The sequence below is a fragment of the Pan troglodytes genome, chromosome 3 (genome assembly GCF_028858775.2).
Source record: "Pan troglodytes isolate AG18354 chromosome 3, NHGRI_mPanTro3-v2.0_pri, whole genome shotgun sequence".
Taxonomy (NCBI): domain Eukaryota; kingdom Metazoa; phylum Chordata; class Mammalia; order Primates; family Hominidae; genus Pan; species Pan troglodytes.
In genome coordinates, this window is record NC_072401.2 from 145,661,675 (window position 1) to 145,680,304 (window position 18,630).

Here is an 18,630-nt window from a genome sequence, read left to right on the forward strand (position 1 = left end):
TATTTCATGGTCACGTGCATCATTTCTGTGCTTTGCCACATTGTTTTAATTTCTTTAACTCACAGTATTATTTCTGTGAGATATTTCAGCGGCAAGAATTCCTCCGTAGTAGGAATTGTGTCTACTTAGTAGGCTGTGTCTACTTAGCTCGCATTTCTCAGTGTTTGTCAGTTTCTCTGCAGTGACAGGTCCCCTAAAATAGGGTTGCATCACAAAAATCATTTCGGAGCCACAATTTAAAAATAAAAATGAAAACAAACCATTTGTCTGTGATGAGATGTAACTCTTTGTGACTGAAGAAGAGGTTGAAGTGTGCATTTCCACACCAGTGGTACTTGATGCTGATATGCTCACAATTTCTGTATAAAATAGAAGTTGAGAAAGGGATTAAGAACGAGGTGACTGAGCAGACCATAAAGCGTATCACAAAAGACAAATTCCTCTCACATCCCTCCAGTCCCTGAGCTAAGTGCTTTGGTATATATCTTACATAATGTTTAGAGAATTGCTGTGTGGTAAGTATTGTATTATTGGCCTTATTTTAAAATTAAGGGGCCAGAAGCCCCTCCAGAATTTTTGTACAGCAGAGGTTTACAGATAAAGTGTGCCTTGGTTTTCTCATCTGTACAATAATAATACTTGCCTCAAAATGTCATTGTGAGAACGAAATTAGTTTAAATATGTGTGTGTATGTGGTATGTGTGTGTATGTGATGTGTATGTGTTAGTATAGTACTTGACACATAAAGAGCATTACATATATGTTGGGTATTATTGTTATTATGCTTATAAAGGGGTAACTTGAAGTTGCATTTTGGAAACTGTCTATGCTAAGAAAGGTGGAAGCTCATAATAATTATACAGAACAAAAGTTCTGTCCCATATCTCAGTGTCTCCATCTGCTAGGGACAATTTTACTTCTTCAATAAAAGTGGAAACAATAAGAAAACACTAGTACATTGCATGAACCCAGGAGGCAGAGCTTGCAGTGAGCAGAGATCACGCCACTGCACTCCAGCCTGGGCGACAGAACGAGACTCCGTTTCAAAAAAAAAAAAAAAAAAACACCATGCATGCAAACATGAAATCAGAATGTAGACTCACAAATATCCTTTTAAAATCTCATTAAATAAATTGTGAATTACTTTTGTAATTAAACACTTTTTATTCTTAAATGCAATACATTTCAAATTTATAAGTTATTTTATAAAATTTTATAAATTAAATTCTTTAAATTGCAAAAGTAATATAGATTCAATAAAGAAAATTTGGGAACTACAAGAAAGCACAAAGTATAATATAAAATTCATCTACAGTCAGCTGATGCAATGTTGAACATTTGACACATTTTGATATATAGCCATCTGAACTTTTAGTTGTTATATGTAAATATGGGATCATGGTGTTTAAATATATGTGAATATGTCTATAATGTTTACAAGTCTGACTTTCTACTTAATATGCCACAGATATCCCTATGCTGTCAAATATTCTTCTATGAGAAGATTTTTATGACTGCAGAGTATTCCATTGTATGAATGTTCTGTGGTTTATATTTCAGTCTCCTATTCTGTGCATTCATGTGTTTTTCACTCTTCTGAGAGTTATAAATCATTATGATAAACATCAGTACCCTGAACTCTGTAGATGTACCTTTGCTCATCTCTTTGAGACATTCAAATGAGGGGAATGGCACCCAAGTGCAATGGAGTGGAGGTGGAAGGGCTTCTTCTCAGAGGCAGCCAACTTGGCCCCTCAGCTGAATGCTCAAAGTTTCCTGGAGAGCGCACAAATAACAGAAAACATCTTCTCTGACACCTCTCATTAGTCTACTCAAGGGAAGAGTTCTAAAACCTTTCTCTATTTATCAGCTGATAGGTAATCAGTTTACCTCCAAATCATGGGGAAGACATGATCTATTGTTCCTAAACTGTCTATGTTTTCTCTTCTCTTTTAAGTTCTTTTCTGGCCTTGCTCTTTAACTTGGCCTGCCACCTGATTCCATCATGTGTGTATAAACGATTGCCATACGAATTCTCTAAATAGCATGCAAAACAATTACTGAATGTTTCTAAGTTGTTCAGCACTCAGGTATAATGGCTTTTAAGATAATATAAAAACCAATGCTTTTAAACAATAATCTGGTGATAGGGATTTTGAAGTTTAACAAATTTTAAGATTAAAATTACAGAAAGACATTTTTATGAGTCAATTAAAGTATGTAAAAATTATTTACAAAGATAACTAATGAACAAAAATAATCCATCTCTCTTAATAAATGTTAGATATGAGCTTTGGCTTATTTCTAGATAGATGAAGGGTTTGCAGCAGTTTTTTATTTAGGGAAAATCACTGTCAGTAATATGGAGGATAACTTAGGGGAAAAAAAACATGCCGGAGCTTTGCAGTAGAGGGTCCCATCTTGTGTTCCAGAGTGGCCAAGATAAGCAGTCCCTTTGCAAACAAGCCACTTCTGCTCACAGAAGGTCCTTATCACTTCTTAGCATTCCTTTGGTGGAGAAGGCCTATAGCCTGAGGCTTTAAAGGGGGCAGAAAATTACAGCAGGTTGTCAAAAGAATATGGCAAAGAACCCACAATGGGAGCTAATATCTCTTAAATTGGCACTTTAATTATTTTAATTTTAAATGAAGTCAGAGGAGGTGAAAAGTATTTTAAATTTTTAAGCAAAGTATATGTAACTTAAGAAAATGAAAACATGCTTAGGGAGAGAGAGCTTATTTAGATAAGTTTCGAGCTTTATCAAAACAATTGTAACACTCTAGCAAATAGGTAGACTTCTTTGTTCTTCAACAGCTACTCCTCACAGTAAAAGAGCACTTGGTGGAAATTTTGTACCGAAATGAAGTCTGAAACCCCAGAGATCAAACACTGTACTCAAGTTTACAAAGCTGGACTCAGACCCTAACACTGGCTTTAAAATTTGTCCTAAGTGAGACCATAATGCCTCTCTTTCCAGCTGGATCTACATGCCTCCACTCTGGCTTTTAACAAGGCTCTGAACTATTGTCAGAACTTGGGAATTTCTAACACTGAAGGTAACACATTGACACAATTTCCTCAATGTAAAATTGTATACACTTTATCCAAGTCCCATCTGGGCATGTTATGTCCTATTTGTACCCTTACAAAAACTGGTTGGTGGCCAAATTGATTTGAGACTGAAAGTTGCCACTTATGTTCTTAGAAATACTTGCTTTAATTCACCAGAATCAGTTGCTCTGATACAACTTCTTATAGTCACCTAAATCAACACAGTAAGAAAATAAACATATAAATGCCCTAAAGATAATTTGATAAAAATTGTTTTTTATATCATTTCCTCAACAATCTCATAATGGTAGCTGACCTATAAAATGACCTTTTTCATAGTTCATTTTTCTTCCATTTCTGGAAAAAAGCATAAGCCTTTCAGTAGAAATTAATACCCATGCTTGCTTAGTGGTAAGAGGAAGGCACAGAGGCTTGTTATTGGAAGTCTATAGTTTACTAAACAGTGTGATCTTGAAGGAACAATAGTTCCCATAAAAATGAGTTTTTGTATTTTCTAGTATTAATTAACTTTTAAATAATTTGTTAGTTATTCCAGAGTAGAATCACATGGGGGCAATTTAAAGAATTTCATCAATAGCTTCAAATTAAATCAACCAGCATCTGGTTGAAAAAAAAACACTTATCTGGAAGGAGAAACCAAAGAAACATCCTTAAATGCTAAATCTTCATTCAAAATTCAAGGTAAGGAAACCAAATTTCCACAATATGATACCTTAAAATCACCAAGAATGTTCAAAACTACATTTGATAGCAACAGCTCACACAGCTACTTGGCTCTTCTAGATTCCTAAGACCCTAACCAGCTAATAGACATCTGTGGACATATTCAATTCTGCAAAGCTGCAAAATATCTGTGAGAAGATGGTTTTTGAATAGGACTTTTTACTATAGCTATATACTATTTAGTTCAGTAAACTGGGTAGAAAGCATTGAAGCAAACTCGTAACCATTGAACAACAAACTTTAGTTTGCCAAAACTGCTTAGGGACTGGATTAAGGGAAGACTCTCCTGTTATTTTTATCTCTTTGCCTTTGGAGCTCTCAGCTTTCTGTAACTAAATTAGCTTTCAAAAATCTACTTGTGTCATTCGTAGATTAAAGGTCAGTTTAAGTATTGACCTGTTGAATTCAGAAGGTACATTTAAGCTAGAAAACCACTTGCAGCACATCTAATCCAAATTGCCGACTTTACAGATAGACATTTGGTCTCATAAAAATTAAATGACTAGCTCAGATTAGCATATCTGGTAAGCAGCAGAACTGAGACTTAATTCTGCTGACCCCCAATATTAGTCTCACCTTCCAGATCTCGCTGCCTGGTTGAGATCTTGTCAGCAAGATTTCTCTAATGTTTTAGTATATTAGTCACCAAGCATTGGGGCATATTGTACATACAAAAAAGGACAACTAAATTCCTGAGCTCCCTGGACATCCTAAAAGCTAGAATTTTAATAAAAACCACGTAGTCTTCATTTTGATGATTTTTTTCCACACTAATTTATTGTATTACTTAGATTATATCTCTTACCCCTCAGTGTCCTTATACTATAGCCGCTATGAGAAATTATGTTTTGCTCTAGCAATGCTGAGATGAGAGTCAGTTTCTTAACCCCTTCACATCTTCTGGCAGGAACACATCCAGTCTCTACCTGAAAAATTTCACTTCTCTCTCCAAGTGAAGTATATTTACCTTGTGGTGTTATGAAAGATGTGTCCAGCATCTGGCTACCCAGGAATAGACAGACCTTGTGCCAACACTGCACATTTTCTTAGCTGCATGGGCCTCTGAGAAACATACTCTCAGGACCTTACCCCATGCCTACTTGCAAATGAATCACTGGATGAACCCTGAAGAATGGGCAGAGTTTTAGGTGAAGATGCAGAGGAGGAGGGATAAAGAAATAGCATGGGCTAACATATGGAGAAAGGGGAGTATAACATGCATTGATGTGGAGGCTTAGGTCACCTAGCAGGCAAGTGTTGGCAAATCTCTCAGATTGATAAGAGTTTAATGTTTAAGTGGCAAATTAGTGCAAAATAAAATGTAAAGGTATGTTTTGTCATATTAGTGAGGCCTCAAACTCCTACTTTAAATTTATGTTTTTCAGTTTTCAGGCACTGAAATGGCATTTGCTGTGGTACTTAGTACAAAGTAAATCTGTGTGACCTGAATTGAATTGTATAATTTAGGTTTGAGAAGGGTGGAATGAATTGGTATACTTTCTAGAAAATGAAATATTCAAAATTTGTGTTTGGATCATCTCACAGCTTATACTTGTATAACATCGGATATGTTCCAGAACATTTCACCTCTCTTGTCTCTTATCCCCATGTGTTGGGGGAGAGAGCATGGACTTCTGCCACTGTTCCCATTGTACCAAGGAGGTAGGGTGACTTGGGGGCCCAAGACATGTTAGGATAACAACTGGAAATAGCCTGCCTCCTAGCTCTCTGCTATATGCTTTATCTATCAGACCACTCAGCTTTCCCAAATAATTGACATTTCTAACCTGGAATGCTATTAGAAACAATAAAAATAAAATGTGATATTGTATAAGTACCCTTCAGTTTTGCTGTATGCCAAAACTTCCAGTGGCTGAGCTCTTGTCAAGATGTGATAAAGTCAGCTCATGCAGCTGCTGCTTTGAGTTTTGGTTTGCTCCTGACTTGCAGCTGAAAGAAGCCTTATCTTGCATAAGCAAACTCTTACAAGGACACACCCTTCATATGAAATGCCTTAAATAGTTTCCAAATCTGAAAACTAAATTTTCTAAATGCTACAGTTTTTTGGCATTGCAATGACCACGAAAACTACTTGATAAATGCATCTGTGGAAGTTATGCTCAGCTAATTTGTGGTAAAACTGGGACAAAAACCCATATCAATTGACTTCCAACTCAATGCCTTTTCTGCTCGATCTCATTGTCTTGGACAGAATTAACGTATAAATGGGAATCTTGTCTGTGCTAAAAGATGTTTGAAGAAGACTGTTCCCATGAAGCAATATTTTAAGGGAACGATTTTGTTTTGCTCTTGAACCAAAGAATTGGCAAGTTCAATCTTGGTCAAGTTGTGATAATATAGTTAGATACCCATACTGTCTGTGGCCATTCATTTTTCTTTTTTGGAAGGTTTTTATTAAGCCAAAGCAGCCAACTACAATTTAGAAAAATTGAACGTAAGGATAAAGTGCTTTGTGTGACAGCATCTGAGCCTACTGTTTTGGATAGCCTATTCTCAATACTTTTTATTTGAACTCTTCAGCCAATGGCTCTGGAGAAAACATGGCCTATTAACTGGTGCAGTTAGTGTGCTAGGTGCCAAATGGAATGAGCCAGTTTCTGCTCATCTTCAGACTGGCGTGCTTTGGCAGTCCCCATACAGCTAATTGGTCACACTTCTTCCTTTCCTAACTTGGTAGAGAAGGGTGCTTTATGTATTCTATCTTGAAGGTGTTGTGGCCTAGGAGGACTGCAGCTTCCCTTTAGGAAGCCTGAACTTTTTAGCCTGGCTCTGTACTATCCAGCTTCTGGTCATCCACACTGTCCCAAACCATTGCTGAGACAGCAGAGGTGGAGAAAAAAATCGGTCAGTCTGTCATTCCAGCCAGTGAACATTCTTCAGCCTGGACAGATGGAAATCAAGATGAATTTCTGTCCACTGTCCCAGTGGGAAAGGAGAGCAGAGTTCTATTCCTGGCTTTGCCATCAAATGGTTAGGGGATCTGTGCAAGTCTCTGAAATTATCTGAGCCTCAGTTTTCTGGCCTCTAAGATGAGAGTAGTGGAACAGATGTCTCTCTTTTTAAGCTTTAAAAAAAGTTTTGCTTTTTTCTTGAGATAGGGTCTCACCATATTGCCCATACTAGCCTCGAACTCCTAGGCTCAAGCAATTCTCCTGCCTCATTCTACTGAGCAACTGGGACTATAGGTGCACATCACCATGCCTGGCTTAGAATGGATGTCTTCTAAGATGCTTCACCATTCATGAATCATGGAAATCTGTATGTCTAAGATAATAATATTTGTAGTTGACACTTACTGCACACTTACTTCATTCCACACATCTCTCTAACCATTTTTAAAACAACTAGCTGAGACCCTATTGTTATATGTTGATTATTCTTTGTGGAGGAGGAAAAGAAAACATCAGAAACATTGCCTGACTTGCTTAAGTCCACAGCCGCCAAGTGGCAGAGCTGGATTTTGAATTCAGACCTATGTAACTACAGAACTGTCTGCCAAGGTCTACTGTGATCTATGTAGCAGAAAGAGAATGAGGGAATCAAGTAAGTTGTCATTGAGAGATTAAATTCTCGCCAAATTATAATGCAACCAACTCTCAAGCAAGCCTTCACTTCAGCAAATCAGGGCTAAATGAAGAGATATAAAGATAATAATTCACCTTGTTTATAGCCTGAGGGTAGGAGTGTTGTATCTCTAACATAGCATTGTAGGGTGACCTGCAGTGGCAAATCCACATTACGGAAGAGTAGATGGTTCTGGTTATTAACAGTTTGTTAAGTTGAATCTTAATTTTTCCAGCCAAGCATATTCCAATCTGGTCACTCCTGCCTACTAAAGAATCCTCAGAACAAAAGGGGATTTCACATATTTTACCTGTGTCCACTTTAGTCTAAGATATTGGTATTTCTGTAGCTGAAATTCACACACATTAAATTTGGGCTTAAGGAAGTTGGGCTGGATGAAAATAATTTCAATTGAAAACAAAAACTTTATCCCAAAGTTCTCACACCACTGGTACTTCCTGTCACTGGTTGAACAATACAAAATTGCAGAAATGAAACTAGTTTGTTCTCATCCTTGACTGCATGGTAGAATCATCTGTGATATCCAGGCATTGGATTCTGATGTGCGGCCAGCAGTGAGAACAACTGCTCCAGTTGGTAATATAGATTAATATATGTAAACTTCATCTTCCTGAGTTTCGAGGTCAATTCTTACATTTTCTATGGTTCTAGCGTCACCTTTATCTATAAAGTGAACAGCTACAGTATGGGATATTAGCCTGAACGACTTTAGAAATAACATCATTTGCCATCTTAAATGTTGGTGTTTCTTAGGGTTTTGTTTCCCTCACTTCCAGTCTCCCTCACTTCCTCCCTCAATTCGCATTTAATTTTACTTTAATCACTTTCCAAGGATAAGCTCATCAGTGTGTGAAACAGACAGAGTTGAACTGCTTGGTGGAAGCTGGCCTGAGTGTTTGGCCTGCAGCCTCACAACCTGTTCCCATCTCTACCTGGCAGCTTCAGAAAGCTCCACAGGAATTTAGATCGCAAATCTTTAGTCTAAAACTTAAGTTTTTCAAATTGTCTGTTGAGATCCCTTAGCACAAGTATTAGTAAACTTCCTATGTAAAGGGAGAGAGAGTAACTACCTTAGGATTTGTGGGCCACAACTACTTTAGGCTTTGTGGACCATCTATTACAAATATTCAACTCTGTCACTGTGCAAAAGCAGCTACAGAAAATATGTAAACCAAAGCATAAATAAATGAGTATGACTATGTTCCAATAATGATTTGTGGGCAGTAGAATTTGAATTTCATATAATATTCACATATTATTATTATTATTTTGATTTTTTTCTTTCTTTCTTTTTTTTTTTTTTTTTTTGAGATGGAGGCTTGTTCTGTCACCCAGGCTGGAGTGCAGTGGCCCGATCTCGGCTCACTGCAAACTCCGCCTCCCGGGTTCACTCCATTCTCCTGCCTCAGCCTCCCAAGTAGCTGGGACTACAGGCACCTGCCACCAAGCCCAGCTAATTTTTTGTATTTTTAGTAGAGATGGGGTTTCACTGTGTTAGCCAGGATGATCTCGATCTCCTGACCTTGTGATCCGCCCACCTCAGCCTCCCAAAGTGATGGGATTACAGGCTTGGACCACTGTACCGGCCTATTTTGATTTTTTTAAGCACTTAAAAAAGTAAAAATCATTTGTAACTTGTAAGGTATACAAAACTAGGGGGCCAGCCATTCACAGGCTATAGTTTGCTTGGCCCCTGTATTAGCATAACTAGAATGTCTGGATGTGAAACCCAATCATCAGTGCTACATAGATTCTCTGAGAAAATTCTAACCTGCAGTCAGGATGGTGCATTCCTCTACTAATGGGCTATGAAATCAGTCCAGTGGGTTGTCACTGGCACTAAAAAATTAAGTTGTAGTCTAGGTGTGGTGGCTCATTCCTGTAAACCCAGTGCTTTGGGAGGCCAAGGCAAGAGGATCCCTTGAGGCCAGGAGCTTGAGACCAGCCTGGGCAACATAGCAAGACCCCATATTTACAAATTAAATAACAAAGAAATTAGTCAGGTGTGGTTGAGCACACCTGAAGTCTCAGCTACTTGAGAGGCAGAAGCTGGAGAATCACTTGAATCCAGCAGTTCAAGACTGAAGTAAGCTATGACTGTGCCATTGCAGTCCAGCTTAGGCCACAGAGCAAAATCTTGTCTCTAAAAAAAATTAAGTTGTATAAAATAGGAGAGAATATGTCAAAGTACATCACACAGAATAAGGGAAGGTATTATTTTGTGGAATTTTATTTCAGACAAGTGTGTGTGTGAGTCTGTGTGCTGTGATTTGTAGTGCACATTAACTATGTCTCAATAATACTTGATTATGTTTTGAGCCTGATGAACCTGGTTATACCGTAACTGAATACCTGGCTGCCAGATCAATAGCGTATGACATACCTGAAATGCACTCACGGCCTGCACAAGCCATTGACCTGTGGCTCATGCACACCTTTATCCAGCCTATCTAGCTCCAGAAAATCTAAGACTTTCTATGTGTGCTGCACCACTAAAATGGGAATTCTGAGAGAGAATGCTTTCAAAAACATAAAGTTAGCTAATGGGACAATTACAAGTAGGCTGTATACTTTAGAAACACATGAAAGGATAAGGGCAAATAAAACATAGTATATATATCAAAAGAGCAGAAACAAGGAATCATATAATAAAATATGAAATAGGATAACAGAAATAAGATACTAAATGTCAGTTGTGAATTAATGAATGAATATGGATTATGGTTTTGTGTTAAAAGACAGAAACTTTCAGATTGAGTCAAAAGAGATAGGTTAGGACTGGTGCAATGGCTCATGCCTGTAATCCCAACATTTTGGGAGGCCGAGGCAAGTGGATTGCCTGAGCTCAGGAGTTGGAGACCAGCCTGGGCAACACAGTGAAACCCCATCTCTACTAAAATACAAAAAATTAACTGGGCGTGGTGGTGTGCGCCTGTATTCTCAGCTACTTGGGAGGCTGAGGCAGGAGAATTGCTTGAACCCGGGAGGCAGAGGTTGCAGTGAGCTGAGATCGTGCCACTGCACTCCAGCCTGGGCGACAGAACGAGACTCCATCTTCAAAATAAATCAATAAATACATATAAAACTAAACAGGAATAACCGTATTAATCTTAGGCAAAGTAGAATTAAGAGCAAAGACATTACAAACAATGAAAAAGATTTACTTGTGTCATTAAGCAATATATTTCACAATGATTCTTAAGTAATTATGGACCATTTTAGCCCAATAATATAGCAATGAGAAATATCAAGCAGAATAAGAAATTGTTAAAAATACAATACCATTGAGAAATTTTAAGTTTTCTCCAATTGTGATAGATCAAGAAAGCAAAAAACAAACACAGAAAGGATCTGAAATATATCTGCTTGCAATCACAAGCTATGGATTTATATGATTTTTTGCTAACGAATCAATGAGGACAGATTTTATTAGGCATTCCCACATTCCCATACGCTCATTTTGAAAGAACATTTCTGTATTTCCTGACACAATGTTTTTGAGGTCTGAATCTAGCAGAATAGTTCAGGAAAGGTAGCAAGGGGAGAACTTTTGTGGTCTTTTTCCTAGCAAAATGCAATTTCAGTGCCATGATCTCTATTCTCAGTTGCCTCAAATAGCTGTACTATTCATGTTTTATGTTTTGTATTTATTTCCTTCTATTTTGGTTTTTAAAAATATAATGATGACTGGGAAATAAGTGATAACATCAAAAGGAGGCCTCCAGAATTTAAAAACGTTTTCTATAGCCCATATAAAAAGGAGCAAAAGGCTAACATAACAGCCACACAGTTAGAGTTCCTTAGCTGCACCATGTGAGGAAGACAGACCGTCAACCTTCATTAAAGTCTTCAGCTTGGTGAAAGCACAAGCAGAACACTGAGTGACAATGTTGTAAGAGTAACGGAGCCAATCCTGGAACATCACTACGTATGGTACAGGCAACATAACATATTCTCCAAGTGCACAGATTCTGCAGTGGAACTGCCTAGGCTCAAACAAATTCCTCTAGCAACTACCTGAGACCTTGCAAAATTTACTTAATCTCTATATTTTTGTTCCATCATTATACATGGATTAGTCTCTACCTTATAGAGTTATTGAACAGATTAAGTTAAAATGCACATAATTGTTTTTTGCAAGAATGGAAAACCTAATCCTAAAATTTCTATGAAATTGTTAGGGATCTAAATAGCCAAAACAATCTGGAAGAAGAACAAAGTTTGGTGAATCACACTTCATGAATTCAAAACTTATAACCAAGTAACAGCAATAAAATCTGTGTGATTTTGCCCCAAGAACAGACATATTCTTAGGATAGAATTGAGACTCCAGAAATAAACTCATATATCCACGGCCAATTAACTTTCAAGAAGGGTGTCAAGACCATTCAATGGGCAAAGGATAGTCTCTTCAACAAATGGTGCTGGGACAACTGCAAAATAGTAAAGGTGGACTCTTAACATACAGCATATAGAAATATTAACTGATAATAAACCAAAGAGCTAAATGTAAGAGAAGAACTACAAAACTCTTAGAAGAAAACATAGGGAGAGATTTTTATGACTTTAAATTTGGCAATTATTTTTAGATATGATATCAAAAGCATAAGCAACAAAAGAAAAAAATAAATTGGACTTGAAAATGAAAAACATTTGTGCATCAAAGGACACTATCAAAAGTAGAAACAAAAATCTACAGAATGAAGGAAAAGATTTGCAAATAGTATATCTGATAAGACTCTTTATCCAGAACATAGAAAGAACTCTTACGACTTAGCAACAGAAAGATAAAAATAAATTTAAAAATGGGTGAAGGACTAGAACCAACATTTCTCCAAAGATATGCAAAATGCAGTTACCAACAACTACATGAGAAGATTCTCAGCATCATTAGTTATTAGGAAAATGCAAGAAACCACAGTGAAAAACCATTTCATACCCTCTGAAATGGCTATAATTAAAAAAATGAGAAAGTACAATTTCTGGCAAGATTGTGGAGAAATTGGCACCTCATACACCCTGGTGAAAAGGTCAAAAGGTGCAGCTCCTGTGGAAAAGAGTTTAGCAGTTCCTTAGTAAGTTAAACATAAAATGACTATGACCCAGCAATTCTACCCCTATACATCTTTGAGTATTAAAAGTGGGTTCAAACAAAACTAGTACAGGAATATTTATAGCAGCACTATTCACAACAGCCAAAAGGTGGAAACAACACAAATTTTAATCAAATGATGGATGGATAAGCAAAATGTAATATACCAACTCAAATTTTAATCAAATGATGGATGGATAAACAAAATGTGATATACCAACACAATGGAATAATATTTATTATAAAAGGAATGAAATACTGATACACGCTACAGTATGGATGAACTTTAAACACATTATTTTAAGTGAAAGAAGCCATACACAAAAGGCTACCTATTATATGATTCCATTTATATGAAATATCTAAAATGGGTAAATCTGTAGAGGTAGAAAACAAATTAGTGGTTTCCCAGGGCTGGAGGAATTGGAAGTGGCTGGTAATGGGTAAGAGGTTGCCTTTTGGAGTGATGAAAATGTTCTGAAACTAGATAATGGTGATGGGTGTGCATCATTTTGAATGCATTAAATGCTACCGATTGTACACTTTAAAATGGTTCAAATGGTAAATTTATCTTATGTGTATTTTACTACAATTTTAAAAATTAAGTGTATGTAAATTGCTTAGAACAGTGCATGGCACAAAGTAGGTGCTATATCAGTGTTGGTTATTATTATTCAGAACCTGCCTATGTACGGAACCTAACCTGCTGTATATAAATCTAGGCATGGAAATACCAAAGTTGATTAAATAGCTGTTTATAGAACTTTGTACACTACAAACAAAGATGACATCATTTTTCCAGTGCTTACATATAATAATTTGGGTTAGACAGAAATTCTTAATAAATATCACAAATAAATTGTATAGTCATAGTCAGTGACCAACGTACAAAAATTAAAGACTTCTTAGAAAGCAGAGATTGTGTTTGTTCGGTTTACTTTTTAAAATATATTGAAACTTGTCCTGATTATATTATATGGTTCTCTTTGCAGAAAATTTAGAAAGTATTTAAAATGAGAAAAATAAAATAAAATCTTATAATCCCAACACTCAGAGATAAACCCGGAATTTTTTTTCAAGATTTTTGCTTTAGTTTTAGTTTAGTTCATTTATCACAGAAAACTACACAGATAGGTACTTACTAAAGATGTGGATATGATAATAATGGCTGGAAATCTATGATGTAAAAATGTAGGTCCAGCCTGATTTTGTCAGCACCATATAAGTAGGATTGGGTTTTCTTTTGGGCAAAAGATATTACATTTGCAGTTGGTGTCAAAATATAATCTATAAAGATAACTTGGAGGAAATTCCCCAAAAGTATACTTCTCAAATAGTCTCATAGATGTTTTGAATAATCTTCTAGAAACCAAGGTGAAAAGAAATTTATCACAAGAATGTTAAGCTAAATTTCCTAATTTAAAATCACTGCAAAGTAAGTTTGAGATACCATCCCTACTTTCCCCTCTATTCAGACCTTCTCTGCAAAGGAGTTCACAGTGGGTGTCTGTTTCTTTCTAAAAACCCTATTTCACACTATGCTAAAGATATTTATAGATTTGGCAACTAGTCCAGCTCATCTCAGGCTGAATTTTGGGGATTCATTGGGGTTTACAAATGAAAAATGATTGTAGATACCATCTACTCGGCGCTTTATTGAATAGGCACAAGAAAACTGAGGCCCACAGGTGTTAAATGATTTTTCATGGCTAAACTAGTCTGCTACAAAATTCTGGTCATTTGTCATTTGTCATTTTGAGTAGTTGATATTGACTGCCTACTATGTGGCTGACAATGTGTGGGACACATAAGCGAAGACACAGGTTTTGCTTTTCAAGAATTTATAGTCATGTATTCCCTGGCATACAGTTCCTGTAACTCTTTCCTGTACCAATTAAATAGACAGCTAGCAAGGCTCTCTTCTTGGATCCCTGAAAAAAAGAAAGAAAGAAAGAAAGAAAGAAGAAAGAAAGAAAGAAAGAAGCCTTGTTTCTTCACTTAACATGTGCTTTTCAGACTGATGTACCTGCAGGGGTATGAGTCAGATGCACAGGGTAATAATGATCTGTCTATGCGGAGCACTCACTGTGTCTAACCAGATGAAAACAAATATTTCCTCTTTCCTTTCCTCCTCCCCTTCCTCCTGTCTCTTCCCTTCCCTTCTCTCTTCTCCCTTCTTGCCTCCCTCTCTCTCTCCCTCCTCTCTTCTTTCCTTCCTTCATTTTTCCTTTTCTTTCTTCCTTCCTCTCCCTCTCTGCTTATCTCTCCTTCTCCCTCCCTTCACCTCCTTCCTTGCTTATTCAACCAATATGCTACTATAAATACTAATCGGGAACTGTGCTAGATTCTGGGGATACACGGATGAATAAAGTAGGCATGATGATATCATACCAGTGCCTTTGTTTCCTCCAATTAAATTAGTATATTATGACCTAGAATGCAAATTTTGTATGAATTTTTAAGTAAACACAAAAAGCTTTTGGAGACTCCTGGTTTATGCCATAATTTCCTAGTTGAAGTGGTATAGTACTGTATTTTCAAATTGGTTCTTAGCTTCAGAATCTGATTTTCAGATAAAAGCTCCAGCTTTTCCTTGAAAACACTAACTTACCTCCTGTTTCAGAATTTTTGCTCTTGCTGTTCACTCTGCCTTCCGTCCTCTTTTCCCAGAATTTTCAGGGTTGGCTCCGTCTCCTTGTTCCACGTTTAGCATAGATGTTATCTACTCAGAAAATAATTCCCTGCTACCCTTTTCTTAAGCAGTTTTCGGCATTCATGTTTATCATCTTACCTGGTTTTATATGCTTTGTATTAGTTTTGACTGTTTTTATCTTATTTTAATAAGATAGTTATTGTTCCATTTATTATCTGCTTTCCCTCCCACCATCCACTGCGCCCACCCTCCGTGTATCCTCCACGGGAGCCCATTTTTCTTCCTGCTGTGGGCTCAGTGTCTGGTTCACAATCTGACATGTAATGACTGAATCATCAAATGAGTGCAGGAATTCAGGGACTGGGAATCAAGTCATATTAGAAAAAATGGATTCTCCATTTGGAAGATCATCTCTGGTAAGTTTAGAATTAGAAATATCGTCTTTATTCTTAAGATTCCTGGAGAAAGCAAGGCAATCATCTTTTTTCATAGCAAAAAAAAAAAAAAAAAAAAAAGAAAAAGAAAAAAAAAAAAGGAAAAGACTTTACCATGTTTACTCTTCAGCTAATCAGTATGGGGGGAAAACTTGATCTTACACCTTTCTGTTATACTATAAAGTAGCCACATCCAGAGTTTCCTTGGAGGGTTTCTGAAGCTACGAAGATGATAACAGCTTGGGTACTGGAGACCATTGTAGCTTTCAGGGTCATCTTGCCCCAATGACCTCTTTATCAAGTGCCATTTAAGGCTTTAATTCACTAACTGCTTATGTAGTTGTATAAATTTAAAAAAAAATCATTTCTTTGCCAGGAACCCTTTCCAAATTTGGAGCAGTTGTAAGTCACACAGAGTTTTCCCAAATGCTGGGCTCACCCCCAGTAGAGTATGCAGTGTCTAATTTTGTTTGAGTTACACACAGTTTGGTTTGCCCCATGGAGCAATACAAAGAATACATCTTTTTTTCTGTGTAATAGCACTTCAAATATATGAATACATATACAAATATTACACTACATCCCTTTCATTTGTTTTCTTCAAACTAAATGTTATCATACTTTTCTGCTTAAAAAATTATAGTAGCTATGTTTTCTGTTTTCTTTCTGTAATTTTCTTTTCTCTCTGAATTTTCAGAAATCACCAATCACATATGTAGGTTTGTTCCCTAGTCTGTAATTATTGATAGCTACTGCTTATTTTAATAATATATTATTAATACTTATTAATCACGATAGTTAATTCTAATCCTAGAAAATGCATAGTAAGCTTAACATTTTACTTTGTTTCAGGCATCAGTAAGTGTATTCCATTAAATATTTTGTTTAATCTTTACGCAATTATTATAAGGCAAGTACCAACATTGCCTGCATTTTAAACACGAGGACACATAAAAATGTGGGCACATAATTTGCCTTAATGTTCCCCAGCCTTGAGAAGTAAAACTAGATTTGAACCCAGTTCTGTCTGTTCCTCATGCCTGTGCTCTTAACTATTGCACTATTTTATCCTCCCCTAGGGTATCTTAGAAAATGCTGATCTCTCTTCCCTGTATGCTACAGAGTGCTCAGTAGATCCTTGATACTTGCTGTCACTTGGGTTACAGCAATGTCTAATAGACTCAGAATGTTTCAAGCAACTGCCTGCCCCCTGTGTGCTGGGCACTAGTATTGCTAACACATAAGCACTGCACTTGAGAGGATGTTTAACTATAATATTCTCAGAAAGAGGCCCAAATCATGTTAATTTAATACACTAAATTAATAATTAAATTTAAACTAAGTTAAATTCAAATTATTGAATTAATACAATTTAATAATGACCCTATGATATTTATTTTAATGGATTTAAATTTCTCCTAAAATTCACAGGACACCTAAGCCAGTAAGAGTTGTTTTTGTTTTTGTTTTTGTTTCTTCCTCTGTGACACTTCAGTAATGGACCCACGGAGAAGCAAACAACTAACTCCCCACGGTTTCAGTGTTCATGCTTTTGGCTTCTCACCATTTGGCAGAAATAGGAAATTATACCTTTTGAAAACTAAAAGTCATATAGCTACCAACACCTTCGTTAATAACTCTTTAGTTTCGAAATGAATCTCCTTATAACTCAAACAAAGCAATACATTTATTCACAGAGAGGTATTTCTCATAGCATTTGATAAAATTATTTTAATTCTAGCTAGACTTAGAATTGAAGTAAGCTTCTCATACTAGAAAACTGGATTCGGCCATAAATACTGGGCTCCCTTGTGCCATTTTCCCCATATTGGGAGCTGAGTCCCAGTAAAATCCATCCACCAGACTGGAATAGGAAATACTACTCATTTATTCATTTAAATAAGATAGAACTAAAATAGGGTAGTTTATATTTTATTCTATGATCTCATACCCAATATAACAGGACCAAGATGAAATAAAATCACTTACCTGACAATAGTAATACAAAGATTATTTTTCCATACATCCTGAGATCATGAGCTGCCTCCTGAAGTTAGTGCAAAAAAACTACCAAAGACAACTGCAAGTGTCAGTGTCTGGCCTTAGCCTGCTAGCTGTTATCTTCCAGGCCCACCTTCCTGCGGCCATCATCAGCTGATAGGCAGGGGAGGCATTTTAATTGATGCAAGTTGTTAAGTGCCTGTTAGTAAAGATACATGGATATCTTGGGGCTATGAAAGTGGTAAGTACAATTTTCACTGCAAGGAACAGGTGGCTACTTGTGATATTAACTTTGCATCAGTTAAGTGGGCATGGTAAGGTGGGAGACAGGAGCCACCCAACTGGACAAAGAACTGGACTGTGAATCTCTGAGGCCAGGGCACGTGCCAGGCTGAGGTAGCTGTTGTGGAGCCATGGACCTTCTCATTTCTAATGTCAAGACGCGGTGGTCCAAATGAAAGTGACTTCCTATATGTGAAATGAACATATTTGAGAAATTTAAATCATTTGAGTGTTCTGAGGTTCTGAAAGACTCTCAAACTCATGGTGAGTCACACAGCAATGTAAGAAACATGAGATGCAAGAAATCTTTCAGTGAAAATAGAGTTTGAACTGAAGAGCTAGTGCTGCGCAGCTATGAAACCAGTGAGCTGTTTCTCTCTGAAACATACCTTGCTAAGTAAGCACAAATGAATACCAAGACAATAAATGCAAACAGTCAGAAACAAAACCCAACAAACCAAAAACCTTATCATTAAAGTAGGTTAAAATGAAAGGTATGGAAATGTGAGGAAGCTCAATTTTAAAGGGAGACAGAACAAAAACTATAAATTAGGTCTGAAATGGTTCAACAGAAGGTGACTGGATACTCCATCTAAATCATCTTACTTCCTGTAAGATTTTTGTGAAAGTCTTTCCTGCCTGACCCAGAAAATCAATTTGCTATGTGAGCAATTTGCCACATATATCATACTTACATATTTACCCAAAGTGTGGTTTAAAAAATCATTTATGAAGCTAATGTTTGCAGCTTCAGGAAACTGGACCAC

The 18,630-nt window shown here is 36.7% G+C and overlaps 1 protein-coding gene and 2 long non-coding RNA genes across 4 annotated transcripts in view; 1 reads left to right on the forward strand and 2 right to left on the reverse strand.

Moving 5' to 3' along the window:
• Nucleotides 1-18,630, forward strand: part of LOC129143851 (uncharacterized) — a 53,945-nt gene that overhangs the window by 28,881 nt on the left and 6,434 nt on the right. The gene's annotated exons all lie outside the window — the stretch shown is intronic.
• Nucleotides 1-18,630, reverse strand: part of LOC100609966 (glycophorin B (MNS blood group)) — a 35,020-nt gene that overhangs the window by 10,792 nt on the left and 5,598 nt on the right. For both annotated transcript variants that reach the window (XM_016952283.4, XM_009448361.5), the window contains exon 2: nucleotides 261-359. In XM_016952283.4, the coding sequence (XP_016807772.2) occupies nucleotides 261-359 (99 nt within the window). The remainder of the gene's footprint in view (nucleotides 1-260; nucleotides 360-18,630) is intronic.
• LOC129143852 (uncharacterized) lies at nucleotides 10,911-17,739 on the reverse strand. Its single transcript, XR_008547793.2, has 2 exons — nucleotides 17,570-17,739; nucleotides 10,911-15,187 (listed from the first exon to the last, which is right to left on the reverse strand). It is a non-coding gene; the product is annotated as an uncharacterized LOC129143852 (long non-coding RNA).